The sequence below is a fragment of the Phascolarctos cinereus genome, unplaced genomic scaffold (genome assembly GCF_003287225.1).
Source record: "Phascolarctos cinereus isolate Bilbo 61053 unplaced genomic scaffold, phaCin_HiC Scaffold_726;HRSCAF=1367, whole genome shotgun sequence".
Taxonomy (NCBI): Eukaryota; Metazoa; Chordata; class Mammalia; order Diprotodontia; family Phascolarctidae; genus Phascolarctos; species Phascolarctos cinereus.
This window is the reverse complement of record NW_027556098.1, coordinates 182,875,502-182,893,650: the sequence shown is the minus strand read 5'-3', so window position 1 is coordinate 182,893,650 and position 18,149 is coordinate 182,875,502. Positions and strand designations below refer to the sequence as shown.

General features: G+C 35.3%; 1 protein-coding gene across 1 annotated transcript in view; it reads right to left on the bottom strand.

The window, feature by feature from the left end:
- Nucleotides 1-18,149, bottom strand: part of SATB2 (SATB homeobox 2) — a 225,818-nt gene that overhangs the window by 77,226 nt on the left and 130,443 nt on the right. The window contains exon 8 of the mRNA XM_020993640.2: nt 830-1,042. Coding sequence (XP_020849299.1) covers nt 830-1,042 — 213 coding nt within the window. The remainder of the gene's footprint in view (nt 1-829; nt 1,043-18,149) is intronic.

Below are 18,149 nucleotides of genomic sequence, written 5' to 3'. Positions count from 1 at the left end.
GTGCCTAACTAGCTCAGAGGATGCTCCATCAATAACTAGAGTATTAATAAACAGAATCAGATTTGAAAACTGAGCAAAAACCATGTGACATAAAGCAATTTAACAATTATAACTTACCTATGATATAGATGCCGTAGAAACCCTAAATCAAGATGGCTATGCCATGTGATTACTAAAAAAAGTAGGAAATGGGAGGGAAAAGGCTCAGATCTCTATTAGAACTTTCACCTCAGACTTCTGCAATTGCCTTGACCTTGGTGAGCACACATGACTTCTTCCAAAAGCAGATTTTTGTTGGAAGGTTCTCACAGAGAATAGTATTGACAAAGATATATTTTGGGTAGAAAGATGAATGAGTCACTGAAGCTTACAGAATCCTATAGATGGGCCAACCTAAGAAGGTAATCTCAAGTAATAACAAATAGTTACCTTCCTGACTCACAAAATTAACTTTTCCTGTGCTTAGGGAAGATCATCATTGAATTGCACTGTGTAAAATTCCCAATTATTTTGAGCTACAACTATCTAGTATTCCTCTCTATTTTCCTTCCTCTTTCACAGCTATGTCAGGGAAAAGAACGTAAGACAGAGGTTGGAATAGTGAACTCTATCTTAAAGGAACCCTCTAAAGGAAAGGAAGTATTACATCACTGCATAATCATTGTTGTTATACACCTGTGTTCATCCAATTAAAATATTGATTTATTCAGTGAATTATGGTAACCTATGCCTCATCATGTCCCCATATTTTAGGAGTGAAATGCATTACTGGTGCCAGAAAGCTGTCAACTAGGAAAGATGAAAGAGCATAATGGGAGTAGGATCTTACCTGGGGGGTTCTGGAGGAGCTTGGACTGCTGGAGGCCGAAGATACCATGCTCACATTGGGGTTCATGCTCCTCTCTCTCTCATCCTGATAGATACGATCCCTCTCGACTTCTGGCAGATTGAGGAAATTTTGCATGGCCCTCAGGTTTACCAACAGAGATTGGGAGGCTGTCCTAGGGTCTTCTTCCTTACGCAGAATCTCAGACAACAACCCCTGGTCAAAATTAAAAAAAAAAAATTAAAGAAGCTCTGTGGGTGTGTGTTAATATATTTGTTATAACCAGCTGGGATGTGATGTCAAGAACCTCCATCTGATTCCTAAGGGTTCTCCAGTGGAGATATTTTGTGGGAATGTGTTTATCTTCTGGGGGCTGAGCTTTATTTTGGGACTGTTCTATTCTGACACTTTATCATCACTGTAATAATCATCTGTGTGCAGAGATGCCAGATAGCAAGGTAGGCGCTTGGGAAGAATTGTGAAACTGCAATTACCACCAGGTGCCTCCTACAAGTATTTCAGGAACTGTTAGAACTATCTCTGCTTGAAACTGGGAACACTTGGCAGTCCTGTTCAGCTTTACATATCTGCCAAGTTTGGTAAATTTAGTTCCGACATTTAAACGGCACAGGAGATTTACATCGATTAAAAAAAAAGTTTGGCTGAGTATCTGTGTGACCGGCCACTGTTTTCCTGTGGATGTCACTTGTCGGTAAATTTGTAACAGAAAGCAAAATGTAAGACCTTATAGAAGAGGAATAAAATGTTAACCCTTCAATTGCTTCCATGAGTAAACAAGATGAGATAGTTAAATCTAAGGATATCTAGTATAACTCAAAAAGCAGCAGGGAAACAATCAAACAACAAATAAGATCAAAGATTTAGAGCTGGAAGAGACCTCAGAAGTTGTCTAGACCAACCCCTTTATTTTATATTTCCTTCATTTTCATGAAAAAAACTGAGGCTGAGACAATTTTAATGACTTGCCCAGGGTCACACAACCAGTAAGTAGAAAAACTGGGATTTGAACCTAGGTCCTAGGACTCTAAATCTAACAATCCTTCCACATACTAGCATGTACCAAATGCCACCAAATAGTCAAATGCATATTGTTTTGTGAATGTTACATTCTTTCTAAAATATTCGATCACAGGTACAGGTTAAAATGAAATATCAATGGTTCAGACATGCATGGAAATAAGGGCATATCCCATAGTAAGATTCACATAGAAATTATGTAAAAGCAGGTCTGGATAACAAGAAACAGGCCTGAAGATGGGACAGTCTCAAAGAACTGGAATCTAGGTTACTCCAAAAATCCACATATTTGGAGTTTACTTGGAAAATTAACACATGGAAGCATCACTGCTGGTCAGCAGTTACACTGAGATCACCTACGTGAAGAACAATAAACAAAAGCATGAAAAGAGCAAGCTAAGACTAAAAAGTACCCTAACTGATGATTAATATATGGGTACAAATAGAAAAGTAATAATATAATAATATGATATAAATAATAGGAATGTATAATAGAATTAAAAACACAATATCACATGACTGTGATCTACAGGCAATATTCTATAAGATCATCTAAATTTGAGTAAAATATGATATATTATGACACAAAATGAAACAACGGGCAGCTATAGGAATGCTGACACGAGTTTTCACTAATCAAAAATGGAAGGAAGGAAGGGACGAATGTACAAAGTAAAGAAAGAAGCAATGAAGATAGTTCTTATTACAACTGATATGCTACCTAATATATCTATAACTTGGGTTGCAAGATACTTTGAGATGTGTTGACTTGACTTGGAAGAATTAGCATAACTGATTCTTAGTAAGAAAATAATTTATCAAATTTACTAGAGGAAGTCCTATTGAAAAGTGATTGAATATATTTTACATGAAAATGTAACTGACGACAAAGGTCTTACTTCACGAGATAAGAAAAAGAACTCAATGTACAATTTTGTGAAGCTTAAGAACATTTATAGAAGTCCATGTGTGCATGCACACATTTGTGAATATGCATGTAAAAATAGCCTGTAAGTGAATGAGTTCTGGGGAAATCCAGACTTCATTTCACACTCTTAGAAGCAGCAAGTGGCACTCCTGGTTCCCAGAAAAGCTTGTACTACATAACTTGTTTTTTCTTTCTAAAATCAGAAGTCAATTCTGCTTTAAGTTATATTGCCTCCAGAGTTCATCTCACTACAAACTTCTAGCATCATCAAAGATAAAAAGAAATAAATTAGGGATGTTTGAGTTAATATGCTTTAGAAAATCTCAAGTTATTAAAACTTGGCTTCTTTGTGTCTCACAATAATCTCTACAATCGAATATAAAATTTTAATATTTAGTGGCAATAATCAACATACCTCAGACATATTTGTTAAGACTAAATCTCTTATGAGATGATTCTGGTAAGTATAGCGAGGGCAAATTATGATGCACCTTCAAAGTAGATGTCTTGTACTGAAAATGGACAGATTGTCAAAATGTTTTCTGTCTTATACTAGCAAACTGAGGTTCAAAACTATATCTTTGTTGCTACTTTCAATTAATTAAAAATCATAGGCCAGTTATGGCAAACCATACTGTAACATTCATAAGTAGTTGCATTCTGTATGACTTTTAAATATATCTGATCTTCCAGTCACATATATTCTCTGATGTTTGACCTGCTGGATAAGTTCATAGGAAAATAAATTTATATATAAGAAAATGAAGACAGGGCTTCTATGACAACTAGTGCTCAATCAGTAAGGGTTTCAAGGTGACAGAGAAATATTCATAGTTTAAAGTGCTACTGGAATATACTATTTTCTGTCTTACTCATGTAATTGAGGGTCTAATCAGAAATATAACTAGCTAGAGAGCAATATTGTATAGTGGAAAGAATACTAAATCTGGAGACAAGAGGACTCAAGGTTAAACTTTGACACTACTCCAGATCACCTGTGTGAGCTTGGGCAAGTCAGGGCTTCAGCTTCCTCACCTGGAAATGATGATTTGAACTGCATGATTTCTAAGGTCCCCTTTCCAGCTCCATACGTCATAGCTTCATAAGATTGTTAACTATACATTTCTTTGGTGTACAAGCAGAATCAGAACATGGACATAAATGTAAATAAAAATATATAAAGATATTTAATTGAACCAGAAACAGTTATGAATAATTCTAAGTCTTGTTTTTGGCATAATGGCATTGTTTTCCCTACACACATTCAATAGTCTGTGGCTAAAGGATGCTTAAAAAGTGTTTTGTTTTACATGTGCATGAACTACTTTGTTTATTTTTATTTAACTCTTTAAATTGAGAAAGTATAATCAGATTTAATTGATGTTATCTAAATCTGAGAGGCATCTAGGTGGCACAGTGGAGAAAATAGCTGGAGTCAGGAAGACTCATCTTCCTGAGTTCAAATCTGGCCTTAGACACTTACTAGCTGTGTGACCGTGGGCAATTCAATTAACCCTGTTTGCCTTAGTTTCTTCATCTGTAAAATGAGCTGGAGAAGGAAATGGCACACCAATCTAGTATCTTTTCCAAGAAAGCCCCAAGTGGAGTCATGAAGAGTTGGACATGATTAATAAAATGACTGAAAAACTGAATCTAAATTTTTAATCTCATAAATTGGAATGTTGAACTGGCTGGCTGAAAAATCATCAAGGGAGAGAAAATCTACAATACAATAAATATCATGACAGAGTATGTCGCATAATGTTCAAAGGGTGACACTGGGATCAAAAAACCTAATCCAAGTTCTTCTTAAACTTTGTAGCTATGTGACCATGGGTCACATTAATCTCTCAGTGTCCCAGGAAATTCTCTAAGACTAAATGAGGTGCCAACGTGCAACAGTGGAGGAAATTATCATAGTGTAAGTTCCCCAAACCATAAGTCTCAATTGAAAAACAAAACAAAAATACAAATAATGTACAACAAATAATAATAAATAATTGAACTTAATTAGCAAGGAAAATGAATCTATGTAAAATTAAAACAGTTTTAAATAAACCTCAAATTAGTCATTTATCTAACAAACATTTGCCACCATCACATTTAGAGCTCTGATTATCAATCAACTAGGAAGAAAGTATCATTTCTGACAGTCTGATTATGTTGCTTGAGAGAAAGGAAATGTCATTTAATACCTAAATACAGCAAACCTTTTTTTTTTTCTTTAGAAGAGATGAGTGGAGAATACAGGGAAAAAAAAGCATGCAAATCCTGAAGACATTGTAAATTAAGAAAAATTCATAAATCAGCTAGGATATGGCTTATTAAATTTTTGTATCAATGATAATAAAACATATTGCAATTATTGAGTAAAGTGGTCATTATGTATTTTCCTCATCTCAGGCAACTAGCATAGCCTTCTCAAGGGACAGATGATTACAGCTCCTTCCTCAGATTAGCCAAGGATATGTAAGCCTAGGAAACATGTTTATTGTATGGGAGACGACATTTGCACAGGGCAACAGAATGTCTAACACCAGTTCTCTGTGGGGCATCTTTGGATAAGTGTATGTGCCAGGGCACATAGGGTGTTGAAGAGAGACATACAATGAATGTTTTTAAAAATCCCCATAGATCAATCCTGGAGAGTTATTAGTGTTTATATTATTTCTAGCAATGATATGAAATGAAAAAATAAGAATATGGGGAACATTAAACAAAAATTAAATTATTCAAGAAGTATAAGTAAAGATCAATTAACAAATACTTATTAAAACATTACTATGTACAAGTCATTGCACTAGTTGCTTGGGGTTTATTTTTATTTATTAAGCATACATGTCAAACCAGAGCTTCAGTTCACTTACTTTTAAACCAGAAAGAAGGTCTCATATATGAAAAGGATGCATACGTGCAAAAATATATATAATAGGTTTTTCTTAGTAGCCAAAAAAAATGGAAAAGAAGGGGGTGCCCATCTACTGGGGAATGGCTAAATGAATTATGGTAGAAGAAGATAATGGAATATTAGAGTGCAATAAGAAATGACAAAATAGACAGTTTCAGAAGAAACTGGGAAGACCTTTAATGACTTGATAAATAGTTAAGAAAGCAAAATTAGGAGAAAAATTTATATAACATTACAAAGAAAAACAATTTAAAAGACTTTAGAACTCTGGTGCAATGATAAACTGCAAGTCTAGAGGACTGAAGGTGAAACATACCACTCACCTCCTGCTAAAGAGGTAATGGACTATGAATATTTGTTGAAAGAGTTTTCTATTTTTTTAACGATCTACCAGAGGCCAGAGTGGGGAGGAGGAGGGAAGGAGTCTGTGGAAGTGAGACATAATAAATTACTATAAAAGTAAGTATTTTTTTAAAGAATGTGTTATACACAAATAATACTGAAAGTATTCTCTAAATTTATTTAAAGCAATTGAAATCACCTTATTCTTTATAATTCCTCCTGCTTTTAATATATTAAGTAAAATATTTGTTTATATTATTGCAACATATTTTTTTCTCTATAATCAACATATTAGCCCAAACACATTAAATTTCCTGTGTTGCTAAGGAATTATTCTTTTTTTTTTAAGTAGCATTGCTATCTCAGCCATGTTTGCATAAGAACTGCTCCCCACCTCAACTGTTTACAGTACGAATATTTAGCTTCAAGCCCCAGCCCTACAAAATCTGCTAACCCTATGTGTAAGACAAGGCAGCATTTTCAACTCTACCAGCTTTTCCTTCAACTTTGATATTTCGATGGATCTGTGAGCTCTACAAAGTATTCCTCATATAACATGGATTGCAACCTGTCCATATTCTCTAATCTTGAACATTTTTTGTTCATGTTCTCCTGTAAATACACTACTGTGGTGGGAGATTTCCTTTAGATTTCTTGGCCCTGGGTTGGAAACCAAAGGAACATACATACTGTTCCACAAGTATCCCTCAATCTTGCCACTGCTGACCCACCTCCTCACTGCTGACATTCTTGAATGATATTTCTTGGGTAAAGTGCTTCAACTAACTCACACCCACCACCCACCTCTTCAACACCCTTTGGATAGTGCCACTGTAGTTCTTTGGTTACTGCAGTATTCTATTACATGCCCCCATTCAGAACCACCAGAAGAATACTGTTATTCCAAAAATAAAACTCCATTTCATGAAGATGTTTAAAGGTTGTTATTAGCAGGTAGCTGAACAATTTTCCAAAGGCTATTTAGCCCAGTCTCCTCCTATGTAATTCAGGGCCCATCTCAGTATCCATTTACAGGTTTGGAGAGGGAGATGGAGCTAGAGATACACAGAAGATGAGCCACTTGTATGGGTTGTCAGCCACATATTTGGGTATTAGCAATAGGCATTGTTCAACCAATTCATCAAATTGTAGTAATTGTTGTTTTTCTGCCTACATCCTTAGGCCAAACTCTTTTTAATGATTAAAGATGTAATAAAATAGTCTCTGCACTGTTCTGAGGATTAATGCAATCAACACAATGTCATGTGCCAACAGAAATATATGGAGAATGTTACCATGTACATAAACCTTTTTTCTAGATAGAACTGTGGGCTAGACATTCTCTATGGCAGTGGCTTAGCTCTGCTGACATCACTGGTCTTCCCATTTTATGTCTCATTTGATACTAATAATCAGAAGGTCAAGCAAAGTTATTTTTGTTATTACATCTTTCAGGAGTAATATGATTTTAACATATTAATAAGAGCCATTGTGTTAGAGATGTTTTGCTCTATAAATCAATTTTGTATTCTCTAACAATTTATTTAGTTCTTCTAATCTTACTGGTGCTGTTGATCAGGCATTTTTCAGTTGTGTCTTTGTGACCCCATTTGGGGTTATCTCGGCAAAGATACTGAAGTGGTTTGCCACTTCCTTCTCCAGCTTATTTTATAGATAAGGAAACTGAGGCAAACAGGGTTAAGTGACTTGCCTAACTACTCAGTGCCCGAGGCCAGATTTGATGAGTCTTCAGGAAGATGAGTCTTCTTGATTCCAGGCCCAGCACTCTATCGACTGTACCACCTAGCTACCCGTCTTATTTGTAGCTGAAGCCCATATGAGTTGTTTCTCTTTATTACAATGTGAACTCCTTGAGAGCAAGAAATGTCTTATTTTTTAATCGTCTCCCTATAACTTAGCATAGTGCTTTGTTCATGTTAAGTGCCTAATAAATGTTTTTTCATTCATTCATCCATTCATTTATTCATGCCTATCTAGTCCAGCTGCTCTTCTTATTTTCTTTATCTCTACCTCCTTGTGTAGCACATCTGAGACTATGTTAATAGAGTTCAAATATGATGGATACAGAAGTTTGCTTTGGAATTATTGGCAGATCTTTTCCATTTTTGTCTGTTGTCCTCCAAGTTTCACTGTCAAATATCTGTGGGACAATTTTGTTTAGTTAGATCTTTTAAAAAACTATATATAAACTTGTTTTTTTCCCATACTGCTTCGCATCCTTTTATGAGGCAATACTGCTCATATTCTTTCACTGTCATCCTCTATAAGATAATTGCAACAACAACAATAATTTAAATAGTGCTTTAAGACTTGCAAATTGTTTTTGCATATGTTATCTTATTTGAGCCTCACAACAACCTTCTTATAAATGAATTTATACTTCAAGCCAGTATTGTCTTTGGTTGCTATATCACTTGTTTATCAGCTGAAGCAATTTCCTATACTCTTTTTGGTTTCCATCTTAGGCGAATTACTTATATTGGTTAAATGTCCTTCAAAAATGGATAGTCTAGGCTGGTGTCTCTTTTTTTATATATATTTCCCATGTTCCATGTGAACAGCTCATTTTAATCTTCATAGTGAGACTAGATGGATCACATGTGGCTCCCTAGACCTTCAAAGAACACTTGACAACGTCAAAATCCCTTCTTCTCTGCCACCACCAATGCCATCTTTTAACTCTTTATTGATAGAACTTTTATAAGGAATTTTAAAGGTTTTTCAAGCTGCTATTTGGGGTCCTCTTCTTTCAGACCTCACCCTGACAAGCTTCAAAAGCCATGGTGTAGAATAGTGGAGCCAGAGAGACTTCTAAAGTCCTTCCAATTCCAAATCACAGAAATGTGTTTAAAGCCTTAGCTCTGACACTTCACACTTAAAGTGATTACAACTCTCAAAGTGTCACTTTTTCCATCTGCCAACTATGGATATTATCTGTACTATCTACCTCTCGGGATTGTTTCATAGAAATATTTAATAATCACTTTAAGGCTATTACCCTAAAGTAGGATGGAAATGTTAGCTACTCCTATGTGTCCTATGCAAAATCTAATGTTGTCAAGTACCTCAGATGGCTTTATGAAATGGGACAAGTTAGTTAACATATCTGGGCCTCGATTTTTTTCATTTGTGAAATGAGTTGATTGGTTTAGATACTTCAAGTCTCTCCCAACTTAAAAATTTTAGGCTTCAAATTAATGTGCTCGAGATGCTTCTTAAGAGTCTTCCACCTACTCTCCTGAGCATTAAAAACTATCACTGGTGCATTTCAGATTAGACTTGCCCTAACCATGCATCTCAGGACCTAGAGTTCAATTCTCCTACCTACACATATTTTGCTTACGAAGCCCAAACACCATGATGGCTTTCTCAAATGTAAGGATAGAGCTTTTGTCAATGTTGTTTGTTAAATATTATGAAGGAATATCTTTAAACATTTTATTCCAATTGAAGGAGTTAAGGGCCTCTTGAGCAAACAGAATAACAGTGTAAAATCAAAAAACTGCCTTTTCCCTAAATGTCCAAAGAAAATAAAAAAGTATCATAGCTAAATCAACAGAAAATAAAAATGATCAAGTTTTTGATAACAAAATGTTTTAAATTTTAAAACATAAGATATTTCATGTGTCTATAATTTTGAGTTATTGAACTTTACACAAATCAACAAGCAAACAAAACTTCTCCCCCCTCAAAAAAAAAAATGAAGTGATATTAGATAATCTGTTCAGCCTTTTTGTCACCTGCAACAAATTAGGCTTTCAATATGCAAAACATCTTCCTTCCAGAAAAACAAATGATCATGATTCCATTTAATTGTAATTTAATGAGGCATAATTTATTTTTTAAAGTGATATACACCAGGTGTGTGCTGAGGAAACTGGTCCAGCCAAACCTAAGTGATTCTATTAAGAGAGAGGCTCAAACTAGCTGGAGATTGTTTTCATTTCTGTAAATTATGTTTCTGCTTATGGCAGTTGAAATGGGAGGTAGTAAAGAGAACCTTCAAAGTTCACACATTTTTGTAATATATACATTTGTTATAACATTCCTTTGATAAAAATCACCTCATTCCAACAAATATTCATTTACCATAGAGAAAAGTTTTGTAAGTTGAACATTATTTATTAAATTGCAGAAAGCCAAAATTTAACTTTAATGTACAGCTGGTTATGATGATTGAGGGGGGAGTCCTTATTATTATAGCTTTTTAAAAATACTTGCACACTGCAAATTTTAAAGGCAAACGTTCTTTCTCATCATATTTTGATCACTTTATTCAGTGATTTGAGACACTGAATAATTTTCTGAATTAAAAAAAAATAAAATTCTTAATGACTGTCCTGTTCAGAAAGTTCCCTCTATGTGCATGGCATAACATCATATTTGTTTATATTTGTAGTTAAACTAAAATTTTCATTTTTCTCACAAGTACATATTGTTTCATATTAACACACTATCCCAGATACCTAGGGAGGAAATGGCCACTTCCTGTGACAATAATTTAATTGAAGCAATACCCAAACAAGCAAATAAGCAAATCTATAGACTCAAGACTACAAAGTATTCTTAAAACAAGGTTATTTTAAAAATCTGAGAGTCACAACTCTGACCATTATTCTATTGACTTAAAAATCTTAATTTCTACTTCGGGGTTCTATACTTGCACCAAATTAAACTCTATCTGTTATGGTCTGAATTTGACAACAAATTTCCATGATATGAAATACCATAATTCATCCAAACTAAATGTCCAACTCTTTACAAAATCTCTGTGGAGAAAGAAAAACTATTTTGGCTTTCAGACACCATCTACACTGACACCAGATGCCACCTATACTACTACCTTGTCATAATATCAGTAATTCTGCCATTTCCTCAAACTCTTATGGTCAATAAGGCCACAAAAGTGTAACCTGCTACAGGAACAAATCCCATTAGCTTTCCCTATGGATTAAATGTTAGCATCTCTTATAAAGTTAACACAGTGGAAGTGCTGAGTTGAAGAAAGTAAAACTTATCATTCCTTCTAAGGGTCCTCTGCTCTATACTCCTGCAAAATCTCATTACAATGGCTTGACGAATGGACCAAATTTCACAGTATTATAGCCCTTGGCTGGGAGGGACCACTGAGATTTTCTAGTTTAATCCCATAGATAAAACTCAGTTTCACAGATAAGGAAACTGAGGCCCAGATAAGTGAAGCTGACTTGCCAAAATGCCAGAGGTAGAGAGTAAATGAACTGGCCCTCATATCCAGACCCTCTGAATCTAAATCATTTTACTCTACTTTTGCTGCATTTAAACCTGTTATTTTAATGATAATGTACCTTCCACTAAATTTATGAAATAAACCAAGTGCAATGCTTCAGCCAACACCAACAAAAGGAATAAGATAGTCAGTGGTGCTTGTAATAGTTTTGGATTCTGATTTAAAATGTCCAGTAAGGGGCAGATGGAAAAAGGTATCATTAAAAGCTTAATTTTAATTTCACTCACTTAATGACTTAGTATTTTCTTAAGAATATTATTAAGAGTAAACATTTTCAAAGAAGTCAAACAATTAAATAATATATTTTGAAGCACCTGCTAAGTGCCAGATACTATGGTAAGTGCTGGAGGAAAAAAGTCAGTATCTTACCTTAAGGAGTTTACATTCTACATTCTAAGGTGAGAAAGAAACACAACATGTGCAAAGATAAACAAGTACAAAAACAGATACTAAGTAAAAAGCTGAGTTTTTTATTGTTGTTAAGGAGCCAGGGAAAAACTAATAGCTAAAGGGCCAAAGTATGGCTAATAGATAAAAATTCCATTTACTTCAGGGAAGAGAGAGAGAGAGAGAGAGAGAGAGAGAGAGAGAGAGAGAGAGAGAGAGAGTGTGTGTGTGTGTGTGTGTGTGTGTGTGTGTGTGAGAATCACTGTCAAAAGGATGAGCACAGTAGAGCCCAGAGCCCAGTGTCTTAACCCATCAGTTTTCTAGCCAAGCACAAGTACTGGCTTTCCCCCACAAACTATACAGGGTAAACCAAATCAGATACAATAAAGGAACATTTTAATTATTTTTATTTAGTTCATTTTCGATAAAGAATTACATATAAATTATACTTCATATGGAGCTACTATAATCAGTACTTTGTTCTGACTGTGACGGTTTTTCATTCCAATGGTGGACTAAATACCTCTTGCAGTATTCATACTTGAACTCCTCCACAAAGCATCCTTAGACAATGAGTTACTTTAAAAAAGAGAAAAGTGTGTTCCCTGAGTGCATCTAACCGGGTTCGCCAGTGTTCTTGGTGGCTAATGTATTTTCATTAGTCTTCATTTTCATGCACTTTTGAAATTCCTAGGTCCAGCTGGGATCAGAGCCAGAAGTACTGGAATTCTCATGAGAAAGCCTGTTCATATCAAAGGCCCAGGCCAGACACAAAAACTGAACTGAATCTCTTAGATTTTAGAGGTTAATCCAGGGTTAGCTGAGACAACAAAAAATTGTACAGCGGTAGAACACTTGGACATTCTACCATCTAAATAAGTAACCTGACTTCCCTTAGCTGTAGACAATCTCCCTCTCGGTCTTCATTCTCTTTCCTTTCTAAATACCTCTAATAGTCATTTTTCTCTTGTGATCAAATACAAAAAAAAAAAAAACAGGTTTCACCTTGGATGCATATTCACAGCCTACAACTCTGCTATGAACCTGACTCCTAAAACTCATTTGTCTAATGCTAAAAATACTTCTTTCTCTGGAGAGCCTTGCTTAGCCACAAAGCCAGAGTGTTTAGTCTGATTTGAATAAAATGTATACGGGGCACAACAATGACAATTTGATTTTTATTATTAAAAATGAAGTGTTAAATCCTCAAAGAAAATGTTGTTATTGCATTAGTTTAATAAGGCCTCCCTTTTATTACAATATTTCTTTATTAGGAAAGACAGATGATGCATATAGCTTTTTTATGTAGGAGAGGGAGTACCTAAGGCAATGCCCTCTGTATGTATAAATGTGTGTGTGCATATATGTGTACAACCAGAATATACACAAATGCGTTGTTTTAGAAATAGATTCATGATGGAATTTAAAGACTCCATATCTCCAAATGTGTCTATATGAATACACATTTAAGCACTACTCTTAGGCATATTAAAGACAAACAGCGAGTGAAGCAATCGCAGGAAAGGTGCATGCAAACACTGAAGAATTTCGCTATTTCTAGAGAGTAGAAGTCCTCTCTGCCTAGCAGCCAGCAGCAGGCTCTGGTTAGGCATGTACTGAAAGTCTGACTCACAAAGTATTCAGGATCTTTTCATTCAGTCTATTGAATACAATTAAGTTAATGGAAACTGAAATTTTGGGCAGTATGAAATCTCCTGTTGAAACAAATATTTCATATACCCCAAATCTATAATTTATTAAATTAAGCACTTTCCTTACAGACAGCTTTTTTCTTCTTGTACATGAAGAGAAAACTCACTTTTGCCACCTTACACACAGGATTTATAAAGCAAGCAAACAACATGAAGAGGTTTCAGGATACAAAGCACTCCTGAAACAAAAACAAACACTAGGCCCTCTTAGCTGCACTATTTCTATAAAAGCCACACTTAAAGATGCATAAAGAAGTTGCTTAGAATAAATTTCAAGCTAGCTTATCATTTTCTATCTGCCTATATTAATCCAGTGATAGGTATAATGAGACAAATAAAGCTATCTTTTTTACATCTTCTTTCTCTTTCCCTCTTCCCTGTGTATCCCAACTGCCTTTGAACTACAAGTACTAGTCAAAAAGCGTGCATTAAGCATGAAAACACTGGTCACTTACAGACCAAGGAATCAAACCTTAGCCATTTCACACCCTAAAAGAAAAAAAAAAAAGAAGCAATCAGGTTATTTAGACCCACATGACAAGTTGTTCCCACAGGTCTGGGCACCCAGAAAACTTGCAGAAATATCAAGTGTCTGGCACCAGGACTATTTCATTCAAAAAGTTCAAGGTTCCTGAATAGAACAAAAGTTGGCTACTTGCCCATAAAGTTTTTTTTATAAGTTTTGGTTGTGTCAAAAGGCTCCCTCTCCCCACCCTCACCCCCCTAAAAAAAAAAGACTTCCCAAGAAGAAACCAAAAATCTTTGCATCTATAGAAGGGCCTTTATCAATGTATTAGAGCATCTGACACTCAAATACTCTCCCACTCTCTGGATTTTGGTGACTCTATTTTGGTTCTTATCTTATCTGTCTGAACAATCCTTACCAGTCTCCTTTGCTGGATCATCATATTTGTTATACTTACTAACCATGGGTGTGCCCCAAAGTTCTGTCATAGGCTCTCTTCTTCTTTCTCTCTAGACCCAGGTTTCTTAACTTGTTTTGTATCATCGGCCACACCCCCACCCTGGCAGTTTGATGAAGACTATGTACGCCTTCTCAGAATAATGCTTTTAAATGTGTAAGATAAAAAAACATAGGATTACAAGGAAAACCCATTATATTGAAATGCAGTCATCAAAATATGATTTTTAACAGTTCACAAACCCTGAGATAAAAACCTCTGCTCTACATTCTCTCTCACTTGGTGAACCCATAAGCTCCTATGGGTTCAATTATCATCTTTAGGAAGAACACTCCCAGATCTATATATCCAGCCCTGATCTCTCTCCTGCAATCTAGTCACATATCATTATCTGACTGCTAAATGTTTTAAATTGGATGTCCTATAGGCATCTCAAACTCAACATAGCTATAACAAAACTAATCATCTTTCCCCACAATCCTTATAAATTTCCCAATTACAGTGGAGAGTAGCATTCTTATAATCACCCAGGTTTAAAATTCCAGTGTCATCCTCAACTCTTCAGTCTCCCTCACCTCCTACGATATAATTCAGCAATTCACAAATTTGGTCTGGGGATTCCTGAGGGGTCCCTGAGAGCCTTTCAAGGGGTCTGTGAGGTCAAAAGTATTTTCATAATAATACTAATACTTTATAATATGATAAATATTATTATTTATATCTTTTAACCCACATGAGTTAAAGTTCTTTGGCGTCTTCAATAATTTTTAAAAGTGTAAAAGAATCCTAAAACAAAAAAAGTTTGAGACACTAATCTAATCGCTTGCTAAATCTTGTCATTTCCACCTCCAAACCTCTCATCTACATTTTCTTTGCTCTACTCACAATATCAATGAGTAGGAATGAGTGTGCCTACCCTAAAATAATAATAAAGATTTACAAAATTATATACATATATAATATGTTTCTATATATACATACAAATATGCATAAATATAATCTCATTTGATCCTCACAAAAACCTGTGTAGATACTACCGATATTATTTTCCAATTTTGTAGGTAAGGAAGTAGATGTTTAAAGAAGTTATATGATTTTTCCCATAGTCCTACACCTAGTAAATGACTGAGGCAGGTTTTGAACTTGGGCCTTCTTGCCTGCACTTAATCTACTTTACCACGATTCTAATATAATATTAGCAAGTTAGCAAGCACAAAAACATCTGAGTAGAGCCCAAGCTCTTAAGTCAATCTCTCAATCCACATTGGTAGGTGCAAGTTATGTCTCTAGATGGTAGTTGGTACTACTAGTAAGAACTTTGAGGGCCTGGAGAATGGTCTTCTAGTACTCAGAAACCTTCATAGGTGTGCTTCCTAACTGAATAGTAGTTGATATCAATTAGCGAGCCAGCTTTTAGTTAGGGGTACTAAGGACAGCAAAGTAAGGAAAGTAGTTGTTATTAAACATGCCCCTCCCAAAAAAAGTCCATGACACATTTTTCTACAAGTATATATAGAGTCCAGGGGAAAGTGAGATCACACTTCAAACACACGTGGCAAAGGGAGTAACTCAGAAATTCTTGTTCCATTTTGGCACTGTTTAGCAGTCTCCTGAAGCTGCTTTTCCTCCAGGTGTCTAGCTGTTTGCTGATGATATAGACACTGCACCAGATGTTCCAGGGGCACTGCTAGGATGCCAATGGGAAGTCTGAAATCTTCCAGATCTTTTAAAGTTCTCTGTTCCAAGGGGATGAGAGGAGGAGAGAGAGGCTGTTCTCTTCTTCCCTAAGTGATTCCGTCTCATGAGCTTGACTGGAATGGATATATCCAGGCTTGACACTGGAATGCCATAATCTGAATTGGTTTGCTTTTTTTTTTTTTGGTGAGGCAATTGTGGTTAAGTGACTTGCCCAAGGTCACACAAGTAGTGAGTATCACGTGTCAGAGGCCGCATTTGAACTCAAGGTCCTCCAGACTCCAGGACCGGTACTCTGTCCACTGCACCATCTGTCTGCTCCTTGGTTTGCTTTTTTATACATGCCCCACAGAGAGTGACTATGGTTCCTTGGTCTAAACCCAATATGTGTAACTTTGCTTCATCTAATGGCCTTCATTCCTTCCAGGATTCCATCAAGATTTTTTTACAACTAATTTAAAATGCCTTTGATTTACTGATTGATTCAATAGAGTTGTGTAGGCCTTCTTCACCACTAGTTCCTACCTCTGAGTCATTCAAGTTGCCTGTGCCTCTGTAATTATTGATGTAAGAGAACAGAATATTCCTCTTACACTAAAATTGTTCTGTGTTGTAGTGATGACATTCTAGACACAAAAAGTGTTAGCAAATGATCTCATCATCCAAATAAATTGGAACTTACAACTATCTTCAAACACATTCAATTATATTTTTCCCCATCTGCATTTCTGATGACTAAATTAATTTCATTAATGTTACTAAATGCACATTTAAAGCCAGGACAGAATTATCAACTGAACCAGTAGACTAGGTTAGGAAATTTCTTTGCTTATTTTATATTTTTATGTAAGTAAAACCCAATATTTTAAAATGTTTTAAATAGCTGGGAGGAAATACAAGTGTATTATTACTTATTTTTATAAGGATTCTAGCTTATATCCCAAAAAATATAGGCCTACTTTTAGAGATTTGCCTTTTTTAAAAAATGTGATTATAAAACTATAATCCTCAGACACACACACACACACACACACACACACACACACACACACTCCCTAGAATTTGGGAAATTGGCCAATTAGTACAATATGAAACCTTTCATACCTATGATGTTGGTATAAATCTGAATAAATCATTAACAGAGGAAATCATTATCACATGACAGAGAATCCCTGATTTGTGAGAAATAAGCTGATAATCTCCTCATGGCAAAAACATAAAACCACATACACAAAGGACATCTTGGCCATTTTTGTGAAATCTGAATTTGAAGAGGAAAGTCAAGTGTCCCTTTATCCTAAAAGTCAGAGTAGCAATAACTTCCTAGGACAACATACAATATCTTTTCATTCCTGATGATCATGTTGGATCCTAAATATAAAGAACAGGGTTTTTAAAAAAAAATTCTTTCTATATTGGTACTAATATATTCAACTTCCTACTTCAGAAGTATCTGGGCATGTTTAGTGTTTAAGGCTATCGGCCTATGAAATAAAAATTCTCTCTAATACAGGTAAGAACTTTAAATATATTTATAATTTCTCTCTCTCCACTGGCTCCTTTCCCCTGCCTACAAACAAACTCAGAATTCCACTACACTATACTATTCAGCTGAGATAATTCCTTAATTTATGTGCCCCTGTTTCTGCATTTATTTCACTGTCAAACTTCTAGAAAGAAGTTATTATACAATAGATGCTCCCATCTTCTCACTATGTCTTTTCAATTTGGCTTCTTATCAAATGAATAGCTTTAATATGAGATAGAAGGGAAGAGCAATGTCACCTGACGTGTTCTGGTGACGGTGGTAGAAGGTAAGGGCCAACTGAATGTATGAATGTATATGAGACTTTGAACTTTGTTAATACCAGCTAGTGCAACTGACTCTCCTGCAGAATCGCTGGTCAACATTTGGTCTCAAAGTGCTGAGGATGTCTTTGCCTTCCTCTCAGAAATCCGATAAATGTATAATTAAGATATTGTTGAAATGGCAGAATAGAAGATGAGAAGATTACAAACTACAAAATACCACAATAATGTTCTGAACACGCAATTTTCCATGTTTGGGTCTTATTTTAGTAAAGGTTGCTTCTTGACATC